This window comes from Thunnus albacares, chromosome 17, assembly GCF_914725855.1.
Source record: "Thunnus albacares chromosome 17, fThuAlb1.1, whole genome shotgun sequence".
NCBI lineage: Eukaryota > Metazoa > Chordata > Actinopteri > Scombriformes > Scombridae > Thunnus > Thunnus albacares.
In genome coordinates, this window is record NC_058122.1 from 16996416 (window position 1) to 17020744 (window position 24329).

Below are 24329 nucleotides of genomic sequence, written 5' to 3' on the forward strand. Positions count from 1 at the left end.
CTGAAATTGTCAATCTTTCTGGCTCATCGCAAATGCTTTAATAGAGCAACTACACTAATTCTGTGATAATGTTTTCTATGCAGATATTTAAAAGTAAGTCTAAATTTTAACAGCTTGCCAATGTGTTCAAAAGGTTTCACAGAAGATTAAAAGTGTCGTAATCCTACCATGGAGTCCCTGCTGAATACCTCGTACACACTTACTCAATAGGAATATTAGTTGCTGGTGTATTCACCTCTCTTTAGTCTCCCTTCAGCAGCTTTATGGTGGACATAAACAGACTTGTGAAATATTCAGCATAGGTTCTAGTCTCGCTGGTTAAAATGTCATGAAGTCAGACACAGAGTAGTTGTGTGGGAAATAATCAAGTGAAGGTCACGGAGTGCAGTAGGTCACCAGTCTCTGCAGGGAATGATTCAACCACAAGGTGGCAACAAAGGAACATTTGTGTATTGGGAATTCATTGCAGTGAACTTTTGATGATGTCATTCACAACAATGTAGTGACACCTGTGAGTCTCTGCCATCATGCAACGGCTTAAGAAGCCAAGTGAAGCTGCTTGAACATTTTAAGAGAACCCTACACACACACACACACACACACACAGTCAGTACTTTGTAACTCCAACATTAAGTGGTGTTTTCATCAGTAACTGGTCATAAAGGTGCCTCTTGAGTCAAACAATTGGATTGGAACATCAAGGTTTTGGTGAGATCAAAAAACACAATAGAACAGAAGAAGAATACTGTGCATATTTTTGTTTTCAGTGGTGAACTTAAACAGTGAGCAAGGGAAAGTTGAATCATTTTGTACACCTTTATGTTTTTTTTTATTGGATCTAATATATATAATATATAATATTTGTGTAGATGTGACATTTTGTCATGTGCGCAAATGCCCAGGTGAAATTTATTATATCATTTGTTTATGTGACTCAATTGGAATAAATAAGTTCAGGAGTGAAAAATGAAATTTCTTTATTTGATTTTCAGAAATATACTAACACATTCTTTAACAAACATCCAAATAAGGGCTATGCAGGCACAAATCATAATGGAGGAATGATGCAATGATTTTTGACATATTATAGTGAATGTGAGGATAAATAAATGTAACAGCAAACCATGAGAGCAGCTTAGTCCAAGTAATATATTGTGAGTAATGACATGCAGTATCCGGAGAGTAAGTCAATTATTTTTAGTACCAGAAATCAAAATGGTCAACTTCACATCTATAACTTACCATCAAACAAATCATGACACTAAAGTATATAACGCAAAAAATGAAATAGAACCAGAAAAAGATCTTGTCCAGTGTGTTGGCAAGCTTCTGACGTTTCTCCTGATCCAGTTCCTTGGTTTCAAGATTTTCCAGGAAGTTGATCACCTTTCTGAGCATTTGACTGTCTGAGGCACTGAGCTGAGCGACACTAACATCATCTTTGGCTTCTGTAAGGATAGAAGTGACAATAAGGAGAGGTGGAATGTGTTTTGTTTCTCAAAAATCAACACTCAAGACACTCTATGCAGCTCTTTATCAGAAGTATAGCAGTTGTTTAACAATCATGTCTTCCTCACCCTCATCCTCTTTTTCTTCCTTGTCTCCTGTGTTTCCAAGGACTGACCCTTTGGACCAGCAGCAGAAAATGAGGCTTCCATCTTTGGCTACCCGTGTAAGCACCAGGGACACCAACATGCTCAACACCAAGAAGATCAGACAAATACAGAAGTGGTGTCCTGCAGCGAAGACAGATGGTTAGTGATTCATATTCAGTTCAGAGTCAAACTTTGAGTGTGTTTGTGACATGCATGCGAGATGACTGACGGATGATGGGGCTGCAGTAGCTGTCTCCGGGGAGCTGATTGTTGAGGATGATGAGGAACATGGTGAAGCTGAGCACCAGAGTGACCTTGAAAGAGTTACGCTCACCGCCTCCCAGTGGCAGGGCGAAGCTGACCACATCGGCCAAAATGATCAAGATACTGGGCAGCATTAAAGTTATGAAGGGGTTCACATATTTGATGCTCAATCCCACCTGAGGAGAATGGCAGACAGTTTCATGGCTATAGTAGGTTTTTAAAAAACTCTTTTTTTTTTCATTGTTTTTAAAATTTCTAACTGTAGCTGTGCTAGAAATATCTTCAGTTGAAGTTGTGCTGTTTATTTGGCAAGATTTCAGTTAGAAGAACACATCATCAAACAAATGAAAAGTGCAAGATCAGGCCAACGGCTGGTTTTTAAGTAGTTAAAAAACTTGAGATTAATAACATCATAGCAGGAAACATTAATTACAGATGAGAATCCTTAACTTTATGAACTTACCATGATGTAATTGCGGTCATTTCTTTTTTTCTGAAGGGACACAAAGTCAGTTTTCCAGTCTCCATGGGTGCTGTCCACCATCCTCACATCACCCAATACCAGCTCTGTACCACATCCTGACATAAAATGAAGGACCTTTACATTTTGTTTGCTCTGAATTCACATCAGAAGGACAGAATGGTTTTAAATGGTTGTCGGCAGAAAATAATTAGATTAAATTTAGTGCAAAAAGGGTAAAACTGCACAGAATGATGTGCATTTATTCTCTTTTGACACCGAATGATTGATTGTTATGACAATGCTAAAATAGTTGGAATATCATCCAAAAGATAATGCAGATTTTTAAAAGCATAACTGTAAAGAGTAAGAAGAGCAGAAGAGTCTTCACAATGAACAGAGACGTGTAAAATGATTAAAATATGCAAAATCAGAAAATTGTCACCCACTTTGCTCCAAAGCTTTGAAAGAATATTACATGTAGTGAATTTCTGAGCTCACCGTCAGTGGACCAGGCCTGGATGGCGACGGGGCATTCATCAGCAGCAAATGGGTAGTTGAATAGGTTGACTTCGCAGTTCACCTCTGCATTGATGATCACTGTGTGCTTCACGGTGCCGTTACTGTACGCCAGCAGATCATGGGAACTGTGCTTCATAGTTGTTACTATTCTTTACTCACACATGAAAGAAACCAGATGTTACAGATAAACATAAAGAAGTCCAAGAAATGATTTAGGGATAACTCATAATGATAGTTTGAGTCTCTTATGTGATGTGATGGACTTACCCATTTGTCACATGGAGCTCTGGGGTCCAGACTTTATCTACTGGCAGGACCACCTGATCATATCGGTAAACTGATGTGTCCCATTTCAGCGCAGGATCTCTCCATACCTGTGGTTATAATCAACATTAATGTGATTGACTGTTTTTCACTTTTTGTTAATTTGAAAGTATCTTGAGACTTACAATTCTGGCTAGGAGACGAGTAATTAAGCGGAGATGTTTTGTGTCCTGTTAAAGAAAAAATAATAAATACAAATAAGATAAGATAAGCAATAATAAGATAAGCATTTCACCTGATGGAAAGTCATTCTCAACAAATGATCAGCAAGTTTCCATGAGCATATTTTCTGCCAAGAAACTCAAACATAAATAAACATATGAAACGCTGAAAGAAACCCACTAAAAAAGTGGTACAATTAAAATTCTCAATTTCTTCTGTACTTATAACAAGATCTACAAGAAGAAAAACTTCAGCTCCACTATAAAATATATAAGACCTTACTTACAACAGACAGAGTTTGATACTCAATAAACGGCACATGTATTATTTGGGTGCAGTTTTCATACTGTGGCTGAGATGGATAGTTTCTATTGATCAGCATTTCAGCCAGACATCGCCGTGTCGTGCAGTTGGACTTGGCATATCCACATCCTAAAATGAGAAATAAATGTGAACCAGAGTTTCAAAGCTTTTTAGAAACTACTCTTCCAGCCTACTACGTCTTTAACAAATAATTTTGTGAGAATTTACACTTACCTACTGCAAGTAAAGTCAGTAAAAAGACATCCTTCCACAAACTCTGATTAAGAAATCTCAACATATCTGAAAGCATCTCTGCAGGAATCAGATTATTAAACTCGATAAATGACTAATAACTGCAGATTGACTGACAGCTCTCCTCTCTTAGCTTCCTTTTGCCTGACATGACACTTAAATAGGCTTGTGTGTGACGTGAAACCACATATTTACAACATCCATCACCCCATGCAGGCACGCTACAAGACAACATGACTCTCCCATAATAGTGTGTAAGAATACCGCTGTGTGATAGTGATCCTGTGTAAACAGTCAGAACACAAGTGCAATTAGTCCCACTGTCTGTTTACCTGCCAGCAGATACAAGTAGCTCCAGCTGCTGTTTGTCATTACACCTGCCTACGCTGCTCTGCATTACAAAAGGATTGTAGCTGTCATAGAAAACAGTGAGCAGACTGAAGCAGCCAATAATGGAGACATGAGTTTACCTGATGGAGCCAGGACTCCCAGTCATAGAGGAATGACAAAGACTTGAGACCGCTGTGGTTTCGCTGTGGTCCGGCAAAGCCGTGTCTTCTCACAGAACAACCATTAAACACGCTTCTTTGTGGTGACAGCTGGATGATTGTTGTCTTTCCCTTTGGAAAATTTGGCACACATGCTTATTAAGTTATATAATGCTAATTGGCAAACCCTTCTATAAGTCAGATTGCACAGCCAAAATAATGATGTCAAATATAAAAAAATGTATTATGTATGGTGGACTGGTCAAAAATGATCAATAGATGTTGAAAATTGGGAAAAAATATAGATAGAATTGGACAGATACTTCAATCAGATTGCTCTGTATTTGGACTTGTTCATATGTCTCCAAATAAAGTCAAGTGCATCACAAAAAAAGGGACAATTTTGAAATTATTTTCAAACTCTGGAGCATTAGAGCACTGAGAAACAGGTGCTTTAACTTGAACATTTCACACATTTCATGCCTGATTGACCAGATCGTCATCACAGCTAAACTTATCACTTTCTGGTCTCCAATATGTCAGATAAAGGACTGTTTCATCTATTTCAGAGGATTTCCACACTGATCAGGCCATATTCACAGGGGTTAAAGTTCTCAGGCACCAGGCCTGATTTCAGGCATAGAGCAGCTTTAAATTCATATAATACTTATACATATAATATTCAATACATTATACACATTTCGTCCTGGACAACTTTTCAGGCTCACAAATCTTTTCTTGCTTTAATCCCTGTATTCAAGGCCTTCATCCTGTTTGCTGCTGTGTTCTCAACCTCATCCTCAGTACCATCAACATGGATCTTTTCCTATCTATTTCAGGTTTCCTGAAGACAATACTACACTATTGCCTCTCTTCTTTGTCTGACACCCAGATTCAAAACACATCTCTGCATACTTGGCTGACAATTTCAAATGTATGTCCTCCCACCACATAAAGTTCATTATGAGCACTTTCCGAGCAGTGCTTAATCCTGGGAAATCCTGTCCCCATAATGATGATTATGATAAATGTTGCCATATGTTACTGTTGCACATATTTCTCCATTCAAGATTTTCTGCTAAATACTTAAAAAAAAAAAAAAAACTCATGAACTTTATATGACTCATGACTCATGTGTCATTATATATTGGCCTATTTGGCTATTTGGCTAGCATCAGCGAAGACAGAGCATCATTCAAATTTAACATATCTCTTATGTAAATTGGATAGCTTGAAATATTGCCTTGTGAAATTTTGGATCCGTACATCATGATTTGTTTGTAACCATGTCGGATGTCTGACATCTTGTAAGCATCATGTGGTGCAGGACACTTTAAATCAAGCAATCAATCAATCTACTGTTCTGCACTTTCATGGTTTATGGGTATGTACTGCAGTAAAGTAAGTAATGTTATTGTGGTTTTGCTCGTGTTTTCAGTTTGTCATTATAAAGTTACTGCCTGGAAATGACAGACTGATGAACTGTTCTTTCCAGGTTATCTCTCAGAGGAATGTGTCTTTGCACATCATCTTAAAAAAATCAATACACATTGAATCAGGTAGGTTTGAGAAGGAAGTGGGGGTTATGTTCTATTTTTAACCATACAAATAAGGTTGTTTTGGTGTTGTTGACCTCTTTATAACAGCTCTGAATGCTATTATGACTGCAATAAATGTGGTTTTAAAAGTCAGTTTGTCCCAGCGGTTCACTTGTGATCTCTCTTGTCTTATCAGAACCCAATTGAGGACAACTGAGACAAAGAAAATCCTTGTACCAATGACAGCACTCCACCTGATGGATCAAAGGTTAACTTTCTGTCTAATGAATCATGGAAATCCAAAGAGAAATGACTGAAATATACATAGCTGCAAAATAACCTGTTTAAAAACCTACAAATAGAATCCCTGCCTTTATTATTGTGTGAAAGACTTTTAAAAGGATGCAATTATGTGTCATCATCCTGAAGCAAACAGGTCAAGGACATTTGATGTTTTTCTCCTGAGGAACCTTTAAAATATTCCATAGGTCATAAATTCTTCCTGATTGTCCAATAAGGTGTCAGAGGGAAGTGATTGCTTTGATATCGGAACAAAATGGGACTTTGTTTCAGGACCAGGACGTCCCCTAACACTGTCACACTCTGCAAGCAGCTGAACTCAGAGGTTACTTTGGCTGTGGCAACACATCGCCTAATGCTTGGCAGAACTGATGGGCTTATCTGACACCTGACCTGAAACTCTAATTTCTTCTCTGCAAGTAAGTTTGATGTTTACATACTCTGTGCTTTGTATCAGTTCCAAAAAGATCCCAATTTCTAAGCTGAAGAGAAAAAGTATGTATCTTTATTTTACTATGAAGAATAGCAGAGTGTTAAAATTTTGAACTAGTACAAGCTAATACATGGTAAGAATAGTGAGTCAAAAATTATACCAGACTGCTTTTAAATAATTGCAAATTAAATACAACTGCAGGTGAATAATAACAAATAATACATAGTAATAGCTTCAATATCTTACTAGTGTTAAACTAGCCAGAAAAAGTGCCATCAAATTAAAAAAATTACAATATTATTTTCAAATCTTAAATAAACTCCTTATTGACAAACACGTGACAGCAATTTTTAAGTAATGCAATGAACTGATTATATATGTTATAGAATTGTATGGATATTATGCATGGGATCAAATGTTTTACTATTTGCAGCAAAATTCATGATAAAAATGGGGAAAACACCACATTTCAGTACAACTGTACTAAGTGAAATGAGAAATGGAAATAAATAGAACTTTAAGGACATATAGAAGAGTATAAGATCCCCAGTGTATACAAAACAATCCCTGGAGCTGGAAACAATACGGGTGAAATATGAGGAAAAAAACTGAGAAAAAGAAGCAAATTCTATAAGAATGATGACATTTAATTTAAAATTCACACTCAAGATTATTGCTCCAGTGTGCAGTGTGCATGTACTCACATTAAGTGCCTTACAGAAAGATTCAAAAAAGGGGAAAAAAAGGGTGAATATATATAAAATATAAATTTAGTGAGGTATAGTAAACATACATACAATGGCTATATAACCTCGGTAAAGTTGTCACAGAATAAGATTATAAATAACATACCTCAACAATGTTTCCTGCTCGTTTTGCAACTCTGAATCATTTAAGTGCTGGAGGGCAGGTGGGCGGGTGGGTGGGCCCCAGTGGCCTTTTCCACAGACCTGAGTGTCCTGTAACCTGTTCTTGTCCTTGTCCATGGCCTCAATGATTGCTGTGTAGAAATCAGGCTGCAACTGACTGAAACCTATGGCACTGCAGCATATGAGTCATTTAATTGTTTATAGGTATTTTATTTGACACGTTGTTGTAGTAACTTGTTTTTTCTATGCATTTTCCTCTTTTTCCTCTTTTATACAGTATTTATCAAATGCTGTTACAACCTGGCGTGAAATTACTGCTGCATCATAGTCAATGCAAAAGAAATGTTATAATTATAGTAAGTAGTTGTACAATACTAGAGATAATTCATTAAAATCTGTTTAAAATTTAAAATTTTGTTTTATGAATCTTTTGAGCATTTAATACAATGCAGTTGAAAACTTGTATAACTAGAAGTTTTTGCAGCAGTTTGGCTCCTTGGTAGCTCATGCATGAGGGTGCATATTTCCATAATCTTTGACTTTTTCACTTTGTGAGTGTTGAGTGTTTTTGTTTACTTATGTGTTCAGTTACTGTTCACCCACCAACAGGAGCCCATTAAAACTACATTCAAAGCTCATTTGGATTGACATTCATCTTACTAACAGGAAACACTGTGTTTTTAAAAACTGCACATTGCAATACTGCACAAACACCACAGCTGAGACGTGCAATAGTTTGGCTACACAATTACAACAGTGTAGGTGTAAACTTAGGACTTTCGGGAAGTCATTCATCATAAACTGAGATAACCATCAGCTGCATGTTCGCAGGTGATTCAATTAAGCAATAAAAACTTGAGATAAAAGTCTGACAGATTCTGGTAAGGAGGGATATGGCTTGAAAAATGTATTGATCAGTGAGAGAAGTTACTCAGCATTCTGCACTTAAACATAAACTTGATAGCGTGTCTTTCATCTGTGACAGCTCAAGCAGCCGCCAGATTACTGTGTTTAGTTAAGAACAGTGTATAAAAATGATAAAAACATACTGACTTGAGTTTATTTTACACTGTATCTCAATGACAAATAGGTTGTGTGGTTAAAGTTTGACATCTGCAGTAACATTTGGAGGTGAGAGCTGTTAAAGGCGGCTGGAGGATAATAATTTACCCTCATGGGGAGAACAATAGATTAATAACTGCAGCACACTGAGGTCAGGGTTGCGCTTAATTAAGCAGGACAGGCTTTCTTCAGACTCAAGGAGTAAAGACATAGATGATACAAACACATTCATGACAAGTATGCTTGTTTAATTTATTTTATTTATCAAATAAAAACTTCAATGTATGACTGTTGTTAAAGGGTTGCTGACTGTTCCCTGTTTGCTTTTGTTCTGCATCACATCTGGGAAGTCAACAGACTTTGCCAAAACTTAAAACTAAAGAGATAAGCCAAACTGATTAAAAAGAGGTTCTCCCTCTGTGAAAATAGATTTCCCTGTCCCTGATATGGGGAAAGCATACCCAGATGTTGCCCTACAAAACATTGTTTTTAGATATGTCAAAGGCTACAAATACTTAACTGCACTAAATACTTATGACCTGGGGTTAATGACACCAAATACTAAACAGCACCAAAAACCCTTTTTATGGGGCCAGTGAATGAAATGAGTATAAAAATGTTTGTTTTAACATATGAAATGTATTACATTTGATAAAATTACTCTGTATTCAGCGACATAATAAAGCTATCAGCTTGTTAGCTTGTTGAAACCTGTGGAAAAATGGGTGAAAATCCCAATAAAGTTCAGTGCAGCACCTGTGACATGCACACAAACTGAAAATCAAGCTTCAGCAGCCACATGAACAAGAAGGGGAACAAGGTTTAGATGGCTGTACAGGCAAAACTTTTAAAACCAGGATGACCCTAAAAGTACATGGTTTAGATAAAAGATAAAACAGCAGGTAGTGCTGGGAGAAAGTTAAATAAATCAATAAAAATTGCTAGAAGTCCAGCTATTATTAATTTGACCTCAACAGGTCACATATAGTTGTGGCATATCAATAAATGTATGTTTGTAAATAAGGATTAACTTTAAATATGTCACAAACTGAAGCACAACTGTTGCACATTATTTCACATTCTGGTCTACCACATCACTTGAAATGAAATAAATTATATCAAATTCACTTGAATTAGTCTTTATAATGACAGCTGTTATATATGTAATACTTCCACACTGAATGTCAAACTGTTTAATAGCTCTCATTTGATGTTGGAGATTTTTTAATGTTACAAGCAGAATGGGGAAAAAATTCTCTGCACAATTACATTTGATTATATGCAGATATTTAAGTTTTGTAGACATCTTCTCGCACAAACCGATTTGGACGTCATCCAGACTATAATGGAACTTCTGGTAAATAATCAACCAAAGAGAAACTTGTGCTCTTGGTGTACATTTTTTTCACACCCAGAGCTCGGCATAACTCAAGTCATTTGCTGCTGATAGCCGGAGGCACAGAGTGACCTAGGCTGCCTGCTCAAACATGAAGAATTCAGCTTAACAAACAGTCCGAGAGCCTTTTACATTTTACTCACTTGTAATGAGTAAAATGTTATCCCTCCTGCCCATGAGTACATCTTTCCATGTGAGTCAACTTTTAGTGATGTGCCTTTGAAAGTACAATCCTAATCTGCATTTTCTCTGTCTTTCTACAGGAGAGCGAAAGGTAGTGCTGGTCAAAATGAGCACACGGAGGAGTGATCAGGTCATCATTGAAACTCACACTACAATCCACACACTTGGCAGCCAAAATGAGGGCAAGCGGCTGCGCTACATGCAGAAAGATGGCAGGTTCCCTGTGCTGTTTCAGAAGGCCCCAGGAGACTGGAGCCCATACCTGATGGATATCTTCACCACTCTTGTGGAGATCCGCTGGAGGGTGATGTTCCTCATCTTTTCCCTGTCTTACATTCTCTCTTGGCTCTTTTTTGGTCTCTGTTATTGGCTTATTGCATATGTACATGGAGACACTGAAGATATGGATGAACCCTGTGTGTCCAATGTGCATGACTTCACTGGAGCCTTTATGTTCTCAATGGAGACCCAGGCAACTATTGGCTATGGCTTCAGGGGGATGACTGAGAACTGTATTGCGGCTATTATTGCACTGACAGTTCAAAGTGTATTCAGCTGCCTCCTTGACACCATTATCATTGGTATTATTGTGGCTAAAATGGCATCTGCTCGTAAGAGAGCTCAGACAGTGGGCTTTAGCAACTGTGCAGTGGTCAACCTGCGAGATGGGGTTTTGAGTTTGTCATGGCGCCTTGGGGACTTCAGAGGTAATCACATCCTGGAGGGTGTAGCCAGGGCCCAGTTAGTCCGCTTTGTGAGGGCGCCTCTGGGCACTGTTGTGATATCATCCCAGGACCTGGACATCCAGAACCGGGATATTGTCCTCGCCACACCAGCAACAATTATTCACAAGCTGGAACCTAGCAGCCCCCTCTACAGCCTGGGCCTGGACGATCTGCTGGTGGACGACTTTGAACTGGTGGTGTCTTTCACCTACACTGGTGACTCAACTGGTATGCTCCACCAGACACGTACCTCCTACACATCGGCAGACATCCGCTGGGGGCAACGTTTCCAGGACATGCTGAAACTGGGCAAGAAGCATTTCATGGTGGACTACGCTCTGTTCAATGAGACCACATGGGTGCCGGTGCCCCTGATGAGTGCAGAGCAGTATGACAGGGGGAGACATCCAGAAGGCAGGAGTCAGTCCCACCGTGCACACTCACCATCAGTCAAGAGAAACGGAGGCAACTGTGCAGTGACACCTGACATTACTGGAGAGGTGATGCACCAAACCTCTTTGTAGGTTAAACAACCAGAGAAACCAGTGTAGCCAATACATTACAATGCATGGACTGTTCATGTAAGGATGTTTTTTTTGTTATTATGTTTTTATGCTTTATATGAATAAATGTAAGTCAAATAAAACTGAAATGTCCTTGTAAAACTGTCCTTTAGTTACTTTCTAATATATTTTTTTACATGAATTATAGTAATAATACCAATTATTGTACATGATGCCAGTGCTTGTGAGTTTAGTCCTTCTAGTAGCTCTACACCACCACCTTGTGTTCACCGAGTACACTCAATATTACTCCAGCAATGGTGATTATCGTGGAAAGTCACAGATTTCACAATCAAACATACTACTTATTATTCCACAGAAAGGGGAAAAACATGAAGTTTCCTAACATTAAACCCCAATTATAGTTCATTAATTTCAATGTCACATCCCATGAAATTTTGTTGCAACCCTGTCATGTTTTCACGCTCGAGTCACGCTTCTTTTTCCACTTTGAACTTCAAGTCTGCAACGTACATTTTTTTCACCCCCCTTGTCTTCCACTTAAAAAAAAATCTTGTGGGCTCAGAGCCTCAAACAGGCGCTGCAGCTTTCTATTGGCCGTCAACGCGATGGGGGCGGGGACAGGCACACGTGTTTTTAAAGTCCGTCTTTGCGACGACAAACATCTTCTTCAGTACTGTTGGAGAGGGTTATGGCAGAATTTACAGCGCCGGACGGGAAACTAGGTGAGCACAATAAAAGAGCAGTGAGAATAAAAGGGATGCAGTCTGCGTATGTGGCGCATATGGGACTTATTACAACAAGAAAACGGCAGATTTGCAGTGCATGGACCAACAGGTAGGTGTAATAAGCGGAAAAACATTTGTCTCTATCTGTGGGAGTGATGTAGCGTGGGAAATACAGCTAACTTTCGGTTTACAATAATTGAGGTGCAATCTTGCACAGACTGATGCCTGCAGTATGAAAATGAGTCAGTCCTGAGAAATCCATGTTTCATAAAAATGCTTTTAAAATTAATAGTATTATTTAGTATTAATCTTATTATTATAATTACTGGACGCCGCTGTTTTTAATAAGTCTACCATTAGAGATTGCAGGATGTAGACTGGATGATCTCCTGCATTGCCCCTGTCCTCGATGTAACTCATGATGTCTATGCAGGAGCTGAATTTTGTTATACTTTGCTGAAGCCTTTAGTGTAAAAAATAATAACAATAATAATAAACAAAATCAATACAAATGTGTGAAACTGCTGCAAAACTTAGAAATTGTTTTTTATTCTAACATAATATATGTTGGCAGAGCTTATAACAAAAGAGAGCATCTGCTGAATGATTGGCTATAGTTATTGATTTGTGTAATAAAAAAAATAGAGCAGCTTTATGTAACCAGTTTCCATCTGCCTCAGCTGTTGGCTCTAATTGAGAACACATGTAAAACAAACAGTCACAGGTTGTGCAGCCTCTGGAAGCCTTGGTCTGTCACCATGTACCGACCTGCAGCAATAAGTGATGTGATATAGTGAAAGGTATAAACAGTGACAGTTGTAATGACAGACAGAGAGAGACTTTTTAGTGCTCTCTTTCTCTGTCAAAGTTAGGGGGTTTGACTCCCATAGGGGGTCACCCATGTTAAAAATGTATGCTCTGTTGACTGTCCACTGACTCAGACTACAGTATCCTAGAAATGCCCTCTCAACTGTCTTTCTGTCAGACTCTCTCCAATCATGTCTGAAGACTTTTAGCAGGCTGGTGTTTATGTTATTTGGGCACCAAACTAACATAGAATACTTGGTAAAACCAAAAGATGACTTCCTTTGAAATGTCATGGAGAAGTTTGACGTAGTCTGGGATCTGTTGAAATGTATTATTTTAAATTCTATGGGATGTTTTAAGCCCCTTATTCCCAACAGTGTGCGTGACAGGTTGCTATTTTGAGTCAACCCAGCAGTGACATCATTAGTTGAAAAAAACAAAGATGATGCAGGGGGATTTAGGGCCAGGTCTTGCATATTTTATCCCAGCTGACATTTGATCACTTTCAGAAAAGTTAAATAGTTACAAAATTAGATAGTGGAATAAAACTGACCTATGCTGACAAAAAGTTTCACTTTTTAACTAAATCAACAAAACATGAACAATTACATGTTTTCAACATATTCACTTAAAATGCCACCAGGCTTTATTTCATACTTCCAACATGTTCTTTATGGACTTTCTCACTCTGACACAATAGTGACATACACAGACAAGATAGTTTAAAAAGTGGAGGTTGGGAGTGATTTTGGCACTAGCAGAGCATGTCTGGCCAACTGTGGCCTTTTGTAGCCTGTGGTGTTGCATTTTAATGGACCTTTCAGGCCACACAAACACCAAGTCAATAGCTTTTCTAATTTAGCTGTCCTTGTTGCTCTATTACATATGATGCAAGGTTACTGTTGCTTTCAGAGAAAGTGACCCATCCTCTCTGAATAGCTGCGTGGTTCATTAAATCTTGTTACATCATTTAGTGGTGAGAATGTAGTTGTGAATTAGTTATGGAAATTCTTGTGCACATTTGTTATTGTAACTGAGCACTCTTCAATAACTGAGATGAAGTAGCAAGAAATGTAATAGTGAACATGCTGTAAATTGATTTTTCAATGCATGTCATATAATTTTCTTTCTCATTTATGTCAATATGTCTGCAAAGAGCTGCTACATGTATAGTATCTTTGTTCCAGCCGCTCGCTGGATTAACAAGAACTTGATCTGTAATTTGACTCCGCTCCCCATGGATTGACCTGCCTAATTAATACTTACATTAAGCAGGGTAAACATCCTTTCCCTCTTTGTCAGCTATCTGAGTGCTTGGATAATATTTTTAATCTACTACTGATAATGCATGCACAATGCATTCCTTGTGCTTTCTGACTGCAGTACATACAATGCTTTATACTGTCTATGTATGCAAGAATAGTGCCGCTAACTTGGAGTGTACACTGCATTATTTAAACAGCAGGTAACCACACACCCACATGCACTGATCTTTGCTCTGGTTCCTGCCAATTACTTTAAAACTGTTTTTCTCTCTGCAATTTCCACAGCCCACTTCACTGATGAGGTCCAAAACAGCCATCAGAGAGGAGTGACCTGCCCTCACCAAAGGTGCACACGCCTGCAGAAGCGCAGTCTCCCCTGTTCCCCTCAGGATCTACTCCTGTTGTCCATTATTTCTGCTTGACTTTGTCCCCGGGATCATTCAAAACTGTTTCTCCAACGCTTCTACCAAAAACTTAGACTGTTTTCCAAAGCAGAATCGGCCCAGCCCTCCCAGGCGGAAGTGATGGGGAGTGTGCGAAGTCACCGTTACAGCATTGTGTCCTCTGAGGAAGATGGCATGAAGCTGGCCACTATTGCCGTCCCGAATGGCTACGGAAACGGCAATGTTAATAAGGTGCACACAGAGCACCAACATCAGAGCCGCTTTGTCAGGAAGGATGGTCACTGCAATGTGCAGTTTATCAATATGAGTGAGAAAGGCCAGCGGTACCTGGCAGATATCTTCACCACCTGTGTGGACATTCGCTGGCGTTGGATGCTGCTCATCTTCTGCCTTTCCTTCCTGCTGTCATGGTTGTTTTTTGGCCTCGTCTTCTGGCTAGTGGCCCTCTCTTATGGGGACTTGGAGAATGAGACTCAAATGTGTGTTTCCAATGTGGACAGCTTTACTGCTGCCTTCTTGTTCTCGGTGGAGACCCAAACCACTATTGGCTATGGGTATCGCTATGTGACAGAGGAGTGCCCCGTTGCTGTCTTTATGGTCGTCTTCCAAAGCATTGTGGGATGCATCATTGATGCTTTCATCATCGGTGCTGTCATGGCCAAGATGGCCAAGCCCAAAAAGAGGAATGAGACCCTTGTGTTCAGCCACTTTGCTACAGTGGCCATGAGGGACGGCAAACTGTGCCTGATGTGGCGCGTGGGAAACCTGAGGAAGAGTCACCTGGTGGAGGCCCATGTTAGGGCCCAGCTCCTCAAGTCTCGCACCACTGCAGAGGGAGAGTTCATCCCTCTAGATCAGGTAGACATCGACGTAGGCTTCGATAGCGGCATTGACAGAATCTTCCTGGTGTCTCCGATCACCATTGTGCATGAGATTGATGAGGACAGCCCATTCTTTGAGATGAGCAAACAGGAGTTGGAGTCGTCAGAATTTGAGATTGTAGTGATTCTTGAGGGCATGGTCGAGGCCACAGCCATGACTACTCAATGTCGGAGCTCCTATGTGGCCAGCGAGATCCTCTGGGGCCACCGCTTTGAGCCGGTGCTCTTCGAAGAAAAGAACTACTACAAAGTGGACTACTCTCGCTTTGACAACACCTACGAGGTGCCCAGCACACCCCACTGTAGCGCCAGGGAACTAGCAGAGAAGAAGTCCAACGCCTCCAGCTCGAGGAACTCCTTTTGTTATGAGAACGAAGTGGCTCTTGAAAAAGTAGAGATGGAGGAGGAGTTCGAGGAGGATGAAAACAGGGAGATGAGGAGTGTGGAGGTTGGTGCACTTGAAGACACAAACACAGATGTAGTTTCAGACTCTGAACACAATCTGGACTCTTTGCCTTTAGAATCAAGGCCTTTGACAGCAGAATCAGAAATATGACTACAGGGGATGTTGAAGGGTTAAATACTACCACAGGGTATGTTAAAATTTGCTTGAACTTTGTTCCTGATTGCTTTTGATGATATTGCATGACGGTTTGTAAAAGACTGTGAGTTGAGTATGAAATTCTCTATGCAGAAGCTCACGCACAAGACACCATGGAAATCCAAACATGTTAATGTTGTTTATGGTGACGGTGGTGATAAATTAACTGGTTGCAACAGGGCTAGAGGGATAAAATGGGTTAGATGCCTTCACTTGCACTCAGTGTGCAGTCTGTTTCTGAGTATACTGCACTTCTGAAGTCAAAATATGTTAGTAGAAAAGCCATTTGGATAAAAAAAAAAATTCAATGTTTGCTTAAGAAAATCTAATTTCTAACTTATTCTAGTGCAACAGTGCAATACCCAGTTGGAGCATTTTGCATAGATAATTATTTTTGATGAAAAGAGTGTTGAGTGTGTAATTTCATTTCAACCACTTGTGGCCAAAATGTCACATGAAGTTGTGACTGGCAAAAATAATTTAATATATTTAATTTCAATTAAAACATTTTTAATTGAACTTTAAGTTCTGAGATTTTTTAAATAATTTAAAGCTCAACAATCTTGTTTTAAAGGCTACTAATCACATTTTTAACCCATTAAACCACCTGCGCCAGAAAGGCTACTGTTTGTTAATGAGCTGGTCTCATAGCAAAGTATATTTATAATCTTCTTCAGTGTGGCGGTTTAGGTGTTGCTCTCATGGCGTGAGGCAGGAAAGAGATGTCTTGCACAGGTTACGAGCACGAGTACATTATGCTCTTATCATCTTGTCTCACCCAGTAGCATCTTTTGCAACGTGTGCCTTAGCAAAAGTCTCAGTCCCGGCGGAGGCACTCAGGAGGTTTGGCTTCGACTGAGCACACACTGCATTAGATGTCACAGGAAGAAGCAATTGGAGGTGATTTGCTGTGCCGAACACTGCCACTTCTCACAAGTCTTCATGTTCTAATGTGCAATACGGTTCAATTCAGTGGTAGACTGTGACAGGAAACTCGACCCTGAGCCGAGGTTATGAATGTTGATGATAAGTGCTGCTAAGTTACATATTGTATGTTTAGAGAGAAATCTAGGAGCCAAAATGTATTATTTGTCTTTTAAAGTATCCATTTGGAGATTTGCTAATGCAGCCTATAATGTTATTTCTAGATGTAGACAAGCATGAGTCTGTCAGTGTGTTTTCCGAAGCTTTAGTGCACTTTCTTCCTCACCAGAGACCCCCTCCCCCCCCCCTCCATGCCCCTCATAACAGCTTTATTACCCAAAGCCAAATGTGTACATATATATACAGTAAGAGGCAACTGTAACTCTCATCTGTTAATTGATGTTGATTTGAAACCTGAACTTTTCCTCATCTAACAGTGGTTGGCTGTTGACACACTGAAGTATGGTACGTTATTTGAGTTGCTTTTGACGTAGTCTACTTTATATTAAGATCAGTGTTCTTGGCATGGCAGTCGTGCAAAATTTGGACACATCCTAGTTAACCCTGTCGCTTCACCACTGCGGGTCATGTGAAGTTATTTGTCATTTCTGAATGGGCCCTTGCTTTGTCTTATTAAAACTAGATTCAGGTCTGCTAGTTAATACTTCAGTTCTAAACACAAATCCTGAACAGCACTTGACTTCAGTCTTACACAAGATGGAGCTTTATTGATTTTCTTTTTTTTTCTTTTTAAATAATCACTTGGGGTGTTATTGTGTATTGTTTGTATTGACACATTCATGCTTGGATAAGGTCAGTGGAAGCCAGAACACTGTGCTGCTTCTCTGGTAGGGAAATCTATACGTAACATTTTATCTGTTCTCACTTTGACACTTCTCCTGTTTTAGGTCTTTATTTTTCTACCAGGGTCTTCCCAATTTCCTGCACAAACCAGAGACTGTACAGGTTTTTTTTAAAAATCTTTTGTAAATTATAATGCAAATACTGAATATTGATATTGCAGTTGTTGAAAACTGTTTATGTCCTTTTTTCAATAAAAGTGTAAAAATCATTATGAAGTTGATGCATTGTTTGTAAACAACACATTTCAACTAGATATTCTGGGCGTTTATGACCTTTGTAAATAGTTCCAATCTTTTATATGTACAAGAGCTGAGAGGTGCACCTGCATTTTACTGTTCCAAGGATTTGCATTTTGACCCAAAATGTGTGACATCTGGAGGCCTGCTTGACAGTTTTAGCTGTGGACACACATGCTGCTCCTCTAATTTGGAGCTGTGACCCAAATTCCAGGCTGCTAGCTGTCAGAGCTCACACCATCATTTACTATAATTCACCGAACTGACTCACTCCAGTTCCGTGCAAACCTACAGAGACCTCATGCTATATCAGTCTACTCCACTGGAAGTCATTTTCAGTGACAGCGATGGAAAAAACCACTCATCCTGCTCAATCACCTTCAGTTAACTGTATAAAAGAGGGTACTTCTGCACCACAGGTCATCTTTAGGAATGGTGTTAATGTGTAAAATTAGCAGGGGTATAGACTAACCCTAACCCTAACCCTAAGCCAAAAAGTTTGAATGAAGATTACCCCTAATTCTTTCCTGATCTACTGTTTTTTTTTTTTTTATCCAGATTTGCTCACATGTTTCAGAGATTTTCAATAAAAATGACATATTATTTGATGGTGATCTGTTTACAAGACCATGTGGACTCACTTGTTATTACATAACAAACCAATACTCCAGAGGGGAAGTGCAGCCAGCATTGTGACCATCCGCCAACTCCTCTAATCTAACATAAACATGCATAAAATGTTATTCAGCATATGATGTGATCGATATGGTTGTATCATAGATGAACCTGCGCAGCATGACACATTTGTCAGCAAATTTAGTTAATTTCCATCCCCAGCATGAGACGTAGTCGGGGGATCTATTGATCCGACACGTCCAGAGGGAGGCAGTGAGCCGGTTTGATTTGGTTCTACATAGGAAGTTGGTGCTGCCTCGGGGCTTTTTCCACATTAGCCAATGAAACTGCCACAAAGATCAGCTTGGAATGAAAATGGGGACTGTCCCTATTCCATTTAGAAAAGACATTTTAATTAATTCTCACCAAGTCAGTCTCACATTGACTTAACTGTATAAGATGATCAAGTTTTTCTGATTCAAGATGACTCTCTTGCAGCGAGGTTTGTTACATGGAACATTTCGATGATTTATTTCCAGCCTCCTTTTGAAAGAATCCTCTTGACTTCAGCAATGTCACAGCTAAACCTGTGAAAGCTCTGTGATGACTGATTTAACCGAACGGATGGTGGCTGTTCAGTCCGTGCAGGATGTACTGTTTGAAAAAAATTGACAGCCAGCGTTGGCCAGAGTGGCCCTGTCGATGCTGCTGGTGACGTCTCTCTGGCGAATTCCCCTGAACCGGCTTATCAACATCAGCTTGACCTTCAGATTAGATGGGTGAACATAAACATAAACAATTAATCAGCAGAGTAAGGCAGTCATGACTTATAGTGTGTGACTTATCTGTTTAATGCTAAATAAGCTAACGGTTTCAGATAAGGCAGGAAAGAATCTGTGATAGTGCAGCACTCTCTACAAATGAAGTTGTCCCTTAAGGATGATGCTTTTCCACACTAAGTATCTCTGTGTAAAAGTAGAAGAGGGAGAGGAATCAAGTTCACACCCATCATCATTTTTTCATGTTTTTTGCTCCATTTTGTCCACAAAAAGGCCACTAGACATACTCCATGCTCCCAGACCTCAGTATGAACCAATAAAACAGAAAGGTATGACCAGTGGAAGTGTTACATTTGTCCTCCTGTTACCCCTTGTGAAAGCTTAGAAACACCCCTGGTTAATCTCAGCAACTGTCACTTAGAGAAAGTTTATACACATTATTTTAGCAAGTGTTAAAATCACAGGCATATTTATCACTTAGGAGGAAGTGTAGTGCAGTCTGGACAAAGTCTTTCCAGAACATTATTTAGAAAAGGCTTTATATCAGGAAAATTCTCTGTTCCTGATCTTATGTGGGCCATGTTCACACTTACTTTATAAATAAACTGTGTGTATTTGGCCTAAATTCATGTCTCGTGCGTGTTGCTCAGGTCAGCAGGCGTCATCCATATTAACAGGATTCTGTAAATCAGAATAATTTATGTAATGATGATTCTTCTCTTAATTATGAAGAATTATGCGTCTACTTATGTGAGACAGATTTGAGAATGTCAAGTAGAAGTAAGTATCTGCAGTGCCAAATGTTTAAAAATGATCAAAATGCAGTGCAGCAATACAGTTTATTGCTGAAATGAACAAAACACAGGTTTAGTCCATCATCACAGTCTTGGTTTACAGCCATCTGACGTGACGTCTGTGTTACACTCAGCTACTCCATATTTTGTAACTTCCGAGAATGTGGTGTGATAATCTTGGCAGTAAAGTAAAACTGAAGTAGCCGTGACGTTCACAAATTGTAACCATTCAGTCAAAATGACTTATTGCCTCAACAAGTCTGGAAGTGGGACAGAAACTGCAGATGGCAAACTTTTCACTGTGGATGAAAGCCAATCCAAGTCCGAGCGATGTGCTTGATGGGAGCTTTGACTTTGGTTTTGACAAGCACATAACTCATGCAATGTGTGTCTCTTCATGGCGAGGCTGTAATTAACAGCCTGGTGAAGCCTGTGATCTGATACAGTCAGGTCACTTTGGCAGGGAATGCCACTGTATTTTAGGAATTAGAAGTTACTTCTAATTCCAATTTTCAGAATTGTCATCTGCTGCATGATTTTAAGTTTTGCACTTCAGCTGGCATGAAAAGAAAAACAATATATCTTCCTCAAGTGCAATGAGATTAAATTAAGTAATTACATAATGCTGATGACATGGCAATTGCATAAGACCTCCAGTGTGTATGCTGTCTGCTGCAGCCAGTAAGTCAGTCAGTCAGTCTGGGGGCAAAATGCTGATACTCACCTGTCGTCTTTAAACTTGCAACTTTGAGGGTGATCATGTTGCCATCCTTCCTTCCTGATGCTACTGCTGCAGAGATGCTTACCCACTTAGCAAAGAAATGCGACCCCAATGCAGTTGCCAACATGCTTCAAGGAGTGGTAGTGGCAATGAACGAAAGCATACACTGGTGAAGTATAGAGTACTGCAGTTAAGATGATCGGGGAGATTCGTATATGCATTTTTGATGAGTTTTTGCAAACAAAAACTTTTTTTTTTATTGCATGTCAAAGCCATTTAAAGGAAACTGGAAAATATTCTTCTTGTTTTTTGTTGTAAACCTGATGAAGCCTAATTTGCATGTCTGAGATTTCAGAATACACTCAGACATTTTGGTCACACCCGTAAAGGTTTACAGTTCACTTAAAACAGAGCTGGAGTGTCAGATCACAGACAAATGTGTTTCTCCTATCAGTCAACAGCTGATACACTTGCCAGAACCTTCTGTTGATGTGCGTGTCTGTGTGGGTGTGTGCGTGTGTGTGTGTTTGTGTGTGTAGGGGATTCCTGGCTAGTGTCAGTGAAACCCCTGCTGTGATCTGTCACCTCTCGTCATACTGGGGTATTCCAATTCTTTTTACTGTCAAATGAGGTGTACTTGTTTTAATTTTGTAGTTTTTATTCATTTTATCTGCCACTTTAGTTGTTTTAACATGGACATAGAAAAATCCGAACTAATTTGATGTTGAGGAATATGTCTCGCTCTTATAGTCATATAATTTGCTAGTATTTCATTCCAGATTTCACAGAACTCTGGATAAACTGATTGCAATTTTACCCTCTTTATAAACACTCTATTGTCGCTTTCTTGGTCTGTTTTGCTTGCTTGTTTTTCTCTGCATCCTTCTAATTATAGTTTCAGATTTTTGAACTATGATAAACTTACACATGTGCACACACAAACACACACAAACACACACACACACACACACACCTGCTGACACTCATTTTGGCTCTATCTTTGACAGCTGAGTGTCTCATGACACTCAGGGGAGGAATAGGAGAATCCAGCAGGTACAATATGTTGGACAGGATTCAGGCTTTTTCCATTCTCCAAAGCCTGCTGAAAGACAATATGTATATTTATTCAGCGTGGGTGTGTCCACTGACACAGGCAGCAACAAAGAGACATTCAGCACATGGCAGCTTTTGTTCATTGCATGACTTTATTCATGTTTTGCCATCTTCATGCAAACATATCTAAGATTATGTCATTGTCTGATCTTATCTGGCCATTGTCATTGGAGTAGAAAACATTTACAGTTTTGAAATCTCTGTCAGTAACTACTTGTCTATTCATGCTGCTGACCTTTATCCACTGGCTCTGGCTGCCCTGACCTTGACACTGACATCCAGAGCCAGGAAACAAAGCGATACCTACTTTATGTTCATTGTTGGCTCTTGACCAGAAGCACCTTGTACTGAGAGGATTTGGCACTCAGTGGTGTCGCACTTTTGTTGCCTATAATGGAGGTGCATCAGCAAGTGAACCACAACACAGAACACAAAGCCTCCCTGAACTCCATTTATGATGCCTGCTTCCATCATGACAAGCCCTGCTGGCAATGTGGATCCACCTGCAGATAAGAGTTGAAACAAATTACTCCCTCTGAGCTGAGATTGAAATATAACACAGTGCAACTATGGAGGACTATAAAAAAATCAAACCAAATCAAATATGAATATAAAGACAGCCTTTCATAAACATGGGTTTATTTCATGGATGGATAATTTAAAGGACAGGGGATACTTGAGAAGGGCTTGTTTATGAGGACAGCTGAGGAGAGACAGATACATCTGAACTGTGTCCAGCCATTCAGTGATAAAGGTTACCACCAAACTGGTCTCTACAGCCAGCATGTTCATACACTTAGGACCACCAACTGCCCCTTAAGTCCCAGTTAGTACAATGCTTATTTATATCTGTTGATGTCAGCCACGTAGCCAAACTATGCTGGATGTAACATAATCAAAGTATATTTTCTTATGTTCCCCAAAGATTAAATCTTTAAATTACTATAAATTACACACAGTTACACACACACACACACACCAGGGAGTTTGGACACTGCTGTGACAACTGTCAGGCAAGGGGATAGTAATCCATTCACTTTTCCTACCCACATATTTCCAGCCTTCCTTTGGGATTCATTTTGACCACCTGCCCGTTTCTGTAACCTGCACTGCTGCTGGCTCCATGTTCAAAGCTGCTCACTCCATGTTGTAAACCTGTTTTTGTGAATGGAGCTGACATCTCTCTGCTGAATGTGTGGCACATCAGCCCCTCAGGACGAAGCAGCATCTGCACCTAAAAGAGCCAATAAAGGCCTACAGCCAGGGGTTACTATGACAATATCTGGGCAACCAGCAACGTCAGTTCCAGATCCCTCTGGAGGTTTGATGGAGGCCAGAGTGACATAGAGAGAGAACCGTGGAATCAAACTATTGCTGTTTGTTAAGTCTCCAAAGATAGCATTATTGGTCATGTTTGCGTATGGATGATGGTAGTGTCAAATGTTTGATTATTTTTAGCACACATTTTGGCAAGCAAATAGGAAATTCACATCCTTCCTGCCTAATTTGTTCCTCAATATATCTCTGACAGCTGCAACTGTGACTGCTTTAATTTCATTTTTCTGTAATACATTATTTGTATGTTGTCATGTATCATATCTTGTATCAGAGTTAGCTGAAAGCAGCGTGTTAGCATGCTAACATATGCTAAGTAGCCCTAAACACAAAGTACAGCTGAACCTAATGGCAAAAATATTGGACACATCTGATGATGGTGTTAGATGGGTGCTAGATGAAATGTCAAGGGATCAAAGTTTTTAAAAAACTCATCATCATCATCTGGGGACTGTGGATGTCAGAACAATTCATCCAATAGTTGTGGAGATACATCAATGAAAAACTAAAATTAAAATGTCATGGTACTGCTACAAGAAAAGTTAGGGGATCACTACAGTCATTAAAATGCATTGTCTGTCTGTCTATGCATATCTGTACAAAATTAGCTGCCAATCCATTAAGTAGATGTTGGGATATTTTCATGAAAGAGTGAAAACTTTGACCTGCTGGTGGCACTACAGGAAAAGTCAGGGGGTCACCAATATTGTTAGGATTTATTCTCAAGGGAACTTGAATATATGTAGCAACCACGACCTAATGGTGTCGGAAGCTCACTAAAATCAGTGGGATTCAGCGTCTGGAGACCATGAATGTGTGTAAAAACTTTAATGGCAACCCATCCAGTAGTTGTTGAGATGTT

The 24329-nt window shown here is 39.5% G+C and overlaps 3 protein-coding genes across 4 annotated transcripts; 2 read left to right on the plus strand and 1 right to left on the minus strand.

The window, feature by feature from the left end:
• Nucleotides 1–1040: 1040 nt before the first annotated feature.
• LOC122967413 (5-hydroxytryptamine receptor 3A-like) lies at nt 1041–4128 on the minus strand. Its single transcript, XM_044332055.1, has 9 exons — nt 3865–4128; nt 3614–3759; nt 3291–3335; nt 3109–3215; nt 2821–2990; nt 2323–2438; nt 1825–2035; nt 1578–1736; nt 1041–1448 (listed from the first exon to the last, which is right to left on the minus strand). The coding sequence occupies exons 1-9, from the start codon at nt 3938–3940 to the stop codon at nt 1198–1200; spliced, it is 1281 nt and encodes a 426-aa protein (XP_044187990.1). The 5' UTR covers nt 3941–4128; the 3' UTR covers nt 1041–1197.
• A 2409-nt stretch (nt 4129–6537) lies between these two features.
• Nucleotides 6538–11485, plus strand: LOC122967358 (inward rectifier potassium channel 16-like). Its single transcript, XM_044331965.1, has 2 exons — nt 6538–6627; nt 10232–11485. The coding sequence occupies exon 2, from the start codon at nt 10258–10260 to the stop codon at nt 11398–11400; it is 1143 nt and encodes a 380-aa protein (XP_044187900.1). The 5' UTR covers nt 6538–6627; nt 10232–10257; the 3' UTR covers nt 11401–11485.
• A 573-nt stretch (nt 11486–12058) lies between these two features.
• On the plus strand, nt 12059–18082 carry LOC122967638 (inward rectifier potassium channel 2-like). 2 transcript variants are annotated; one of them, XM_044332388.1, is made up of 2 exons: nt 12059–12125; nt 14486–18082. In XM_044332388.1, exon 2 carries the CDS (start codon nt 14725–14727, stop codon nt 16039–16041), a length of 1317 nt encoding a protein of 438 aa, XP_044188323.1. In that variant the 5' UTR covers nt 12059–12125; nt 14486–14724; the 3' UTR covers nt 16042–18082. The 2 variants fall into 2 exon arrangements, with proteins under 2 accessions (XP_044188323.1, XP_044188322.1); XM_044332387.1 differs by having other exon boundaries at nt 12065–12237.
• The last annotated feature ends 6247 nt before the right edge of the window (nt 18083–24329 follow it).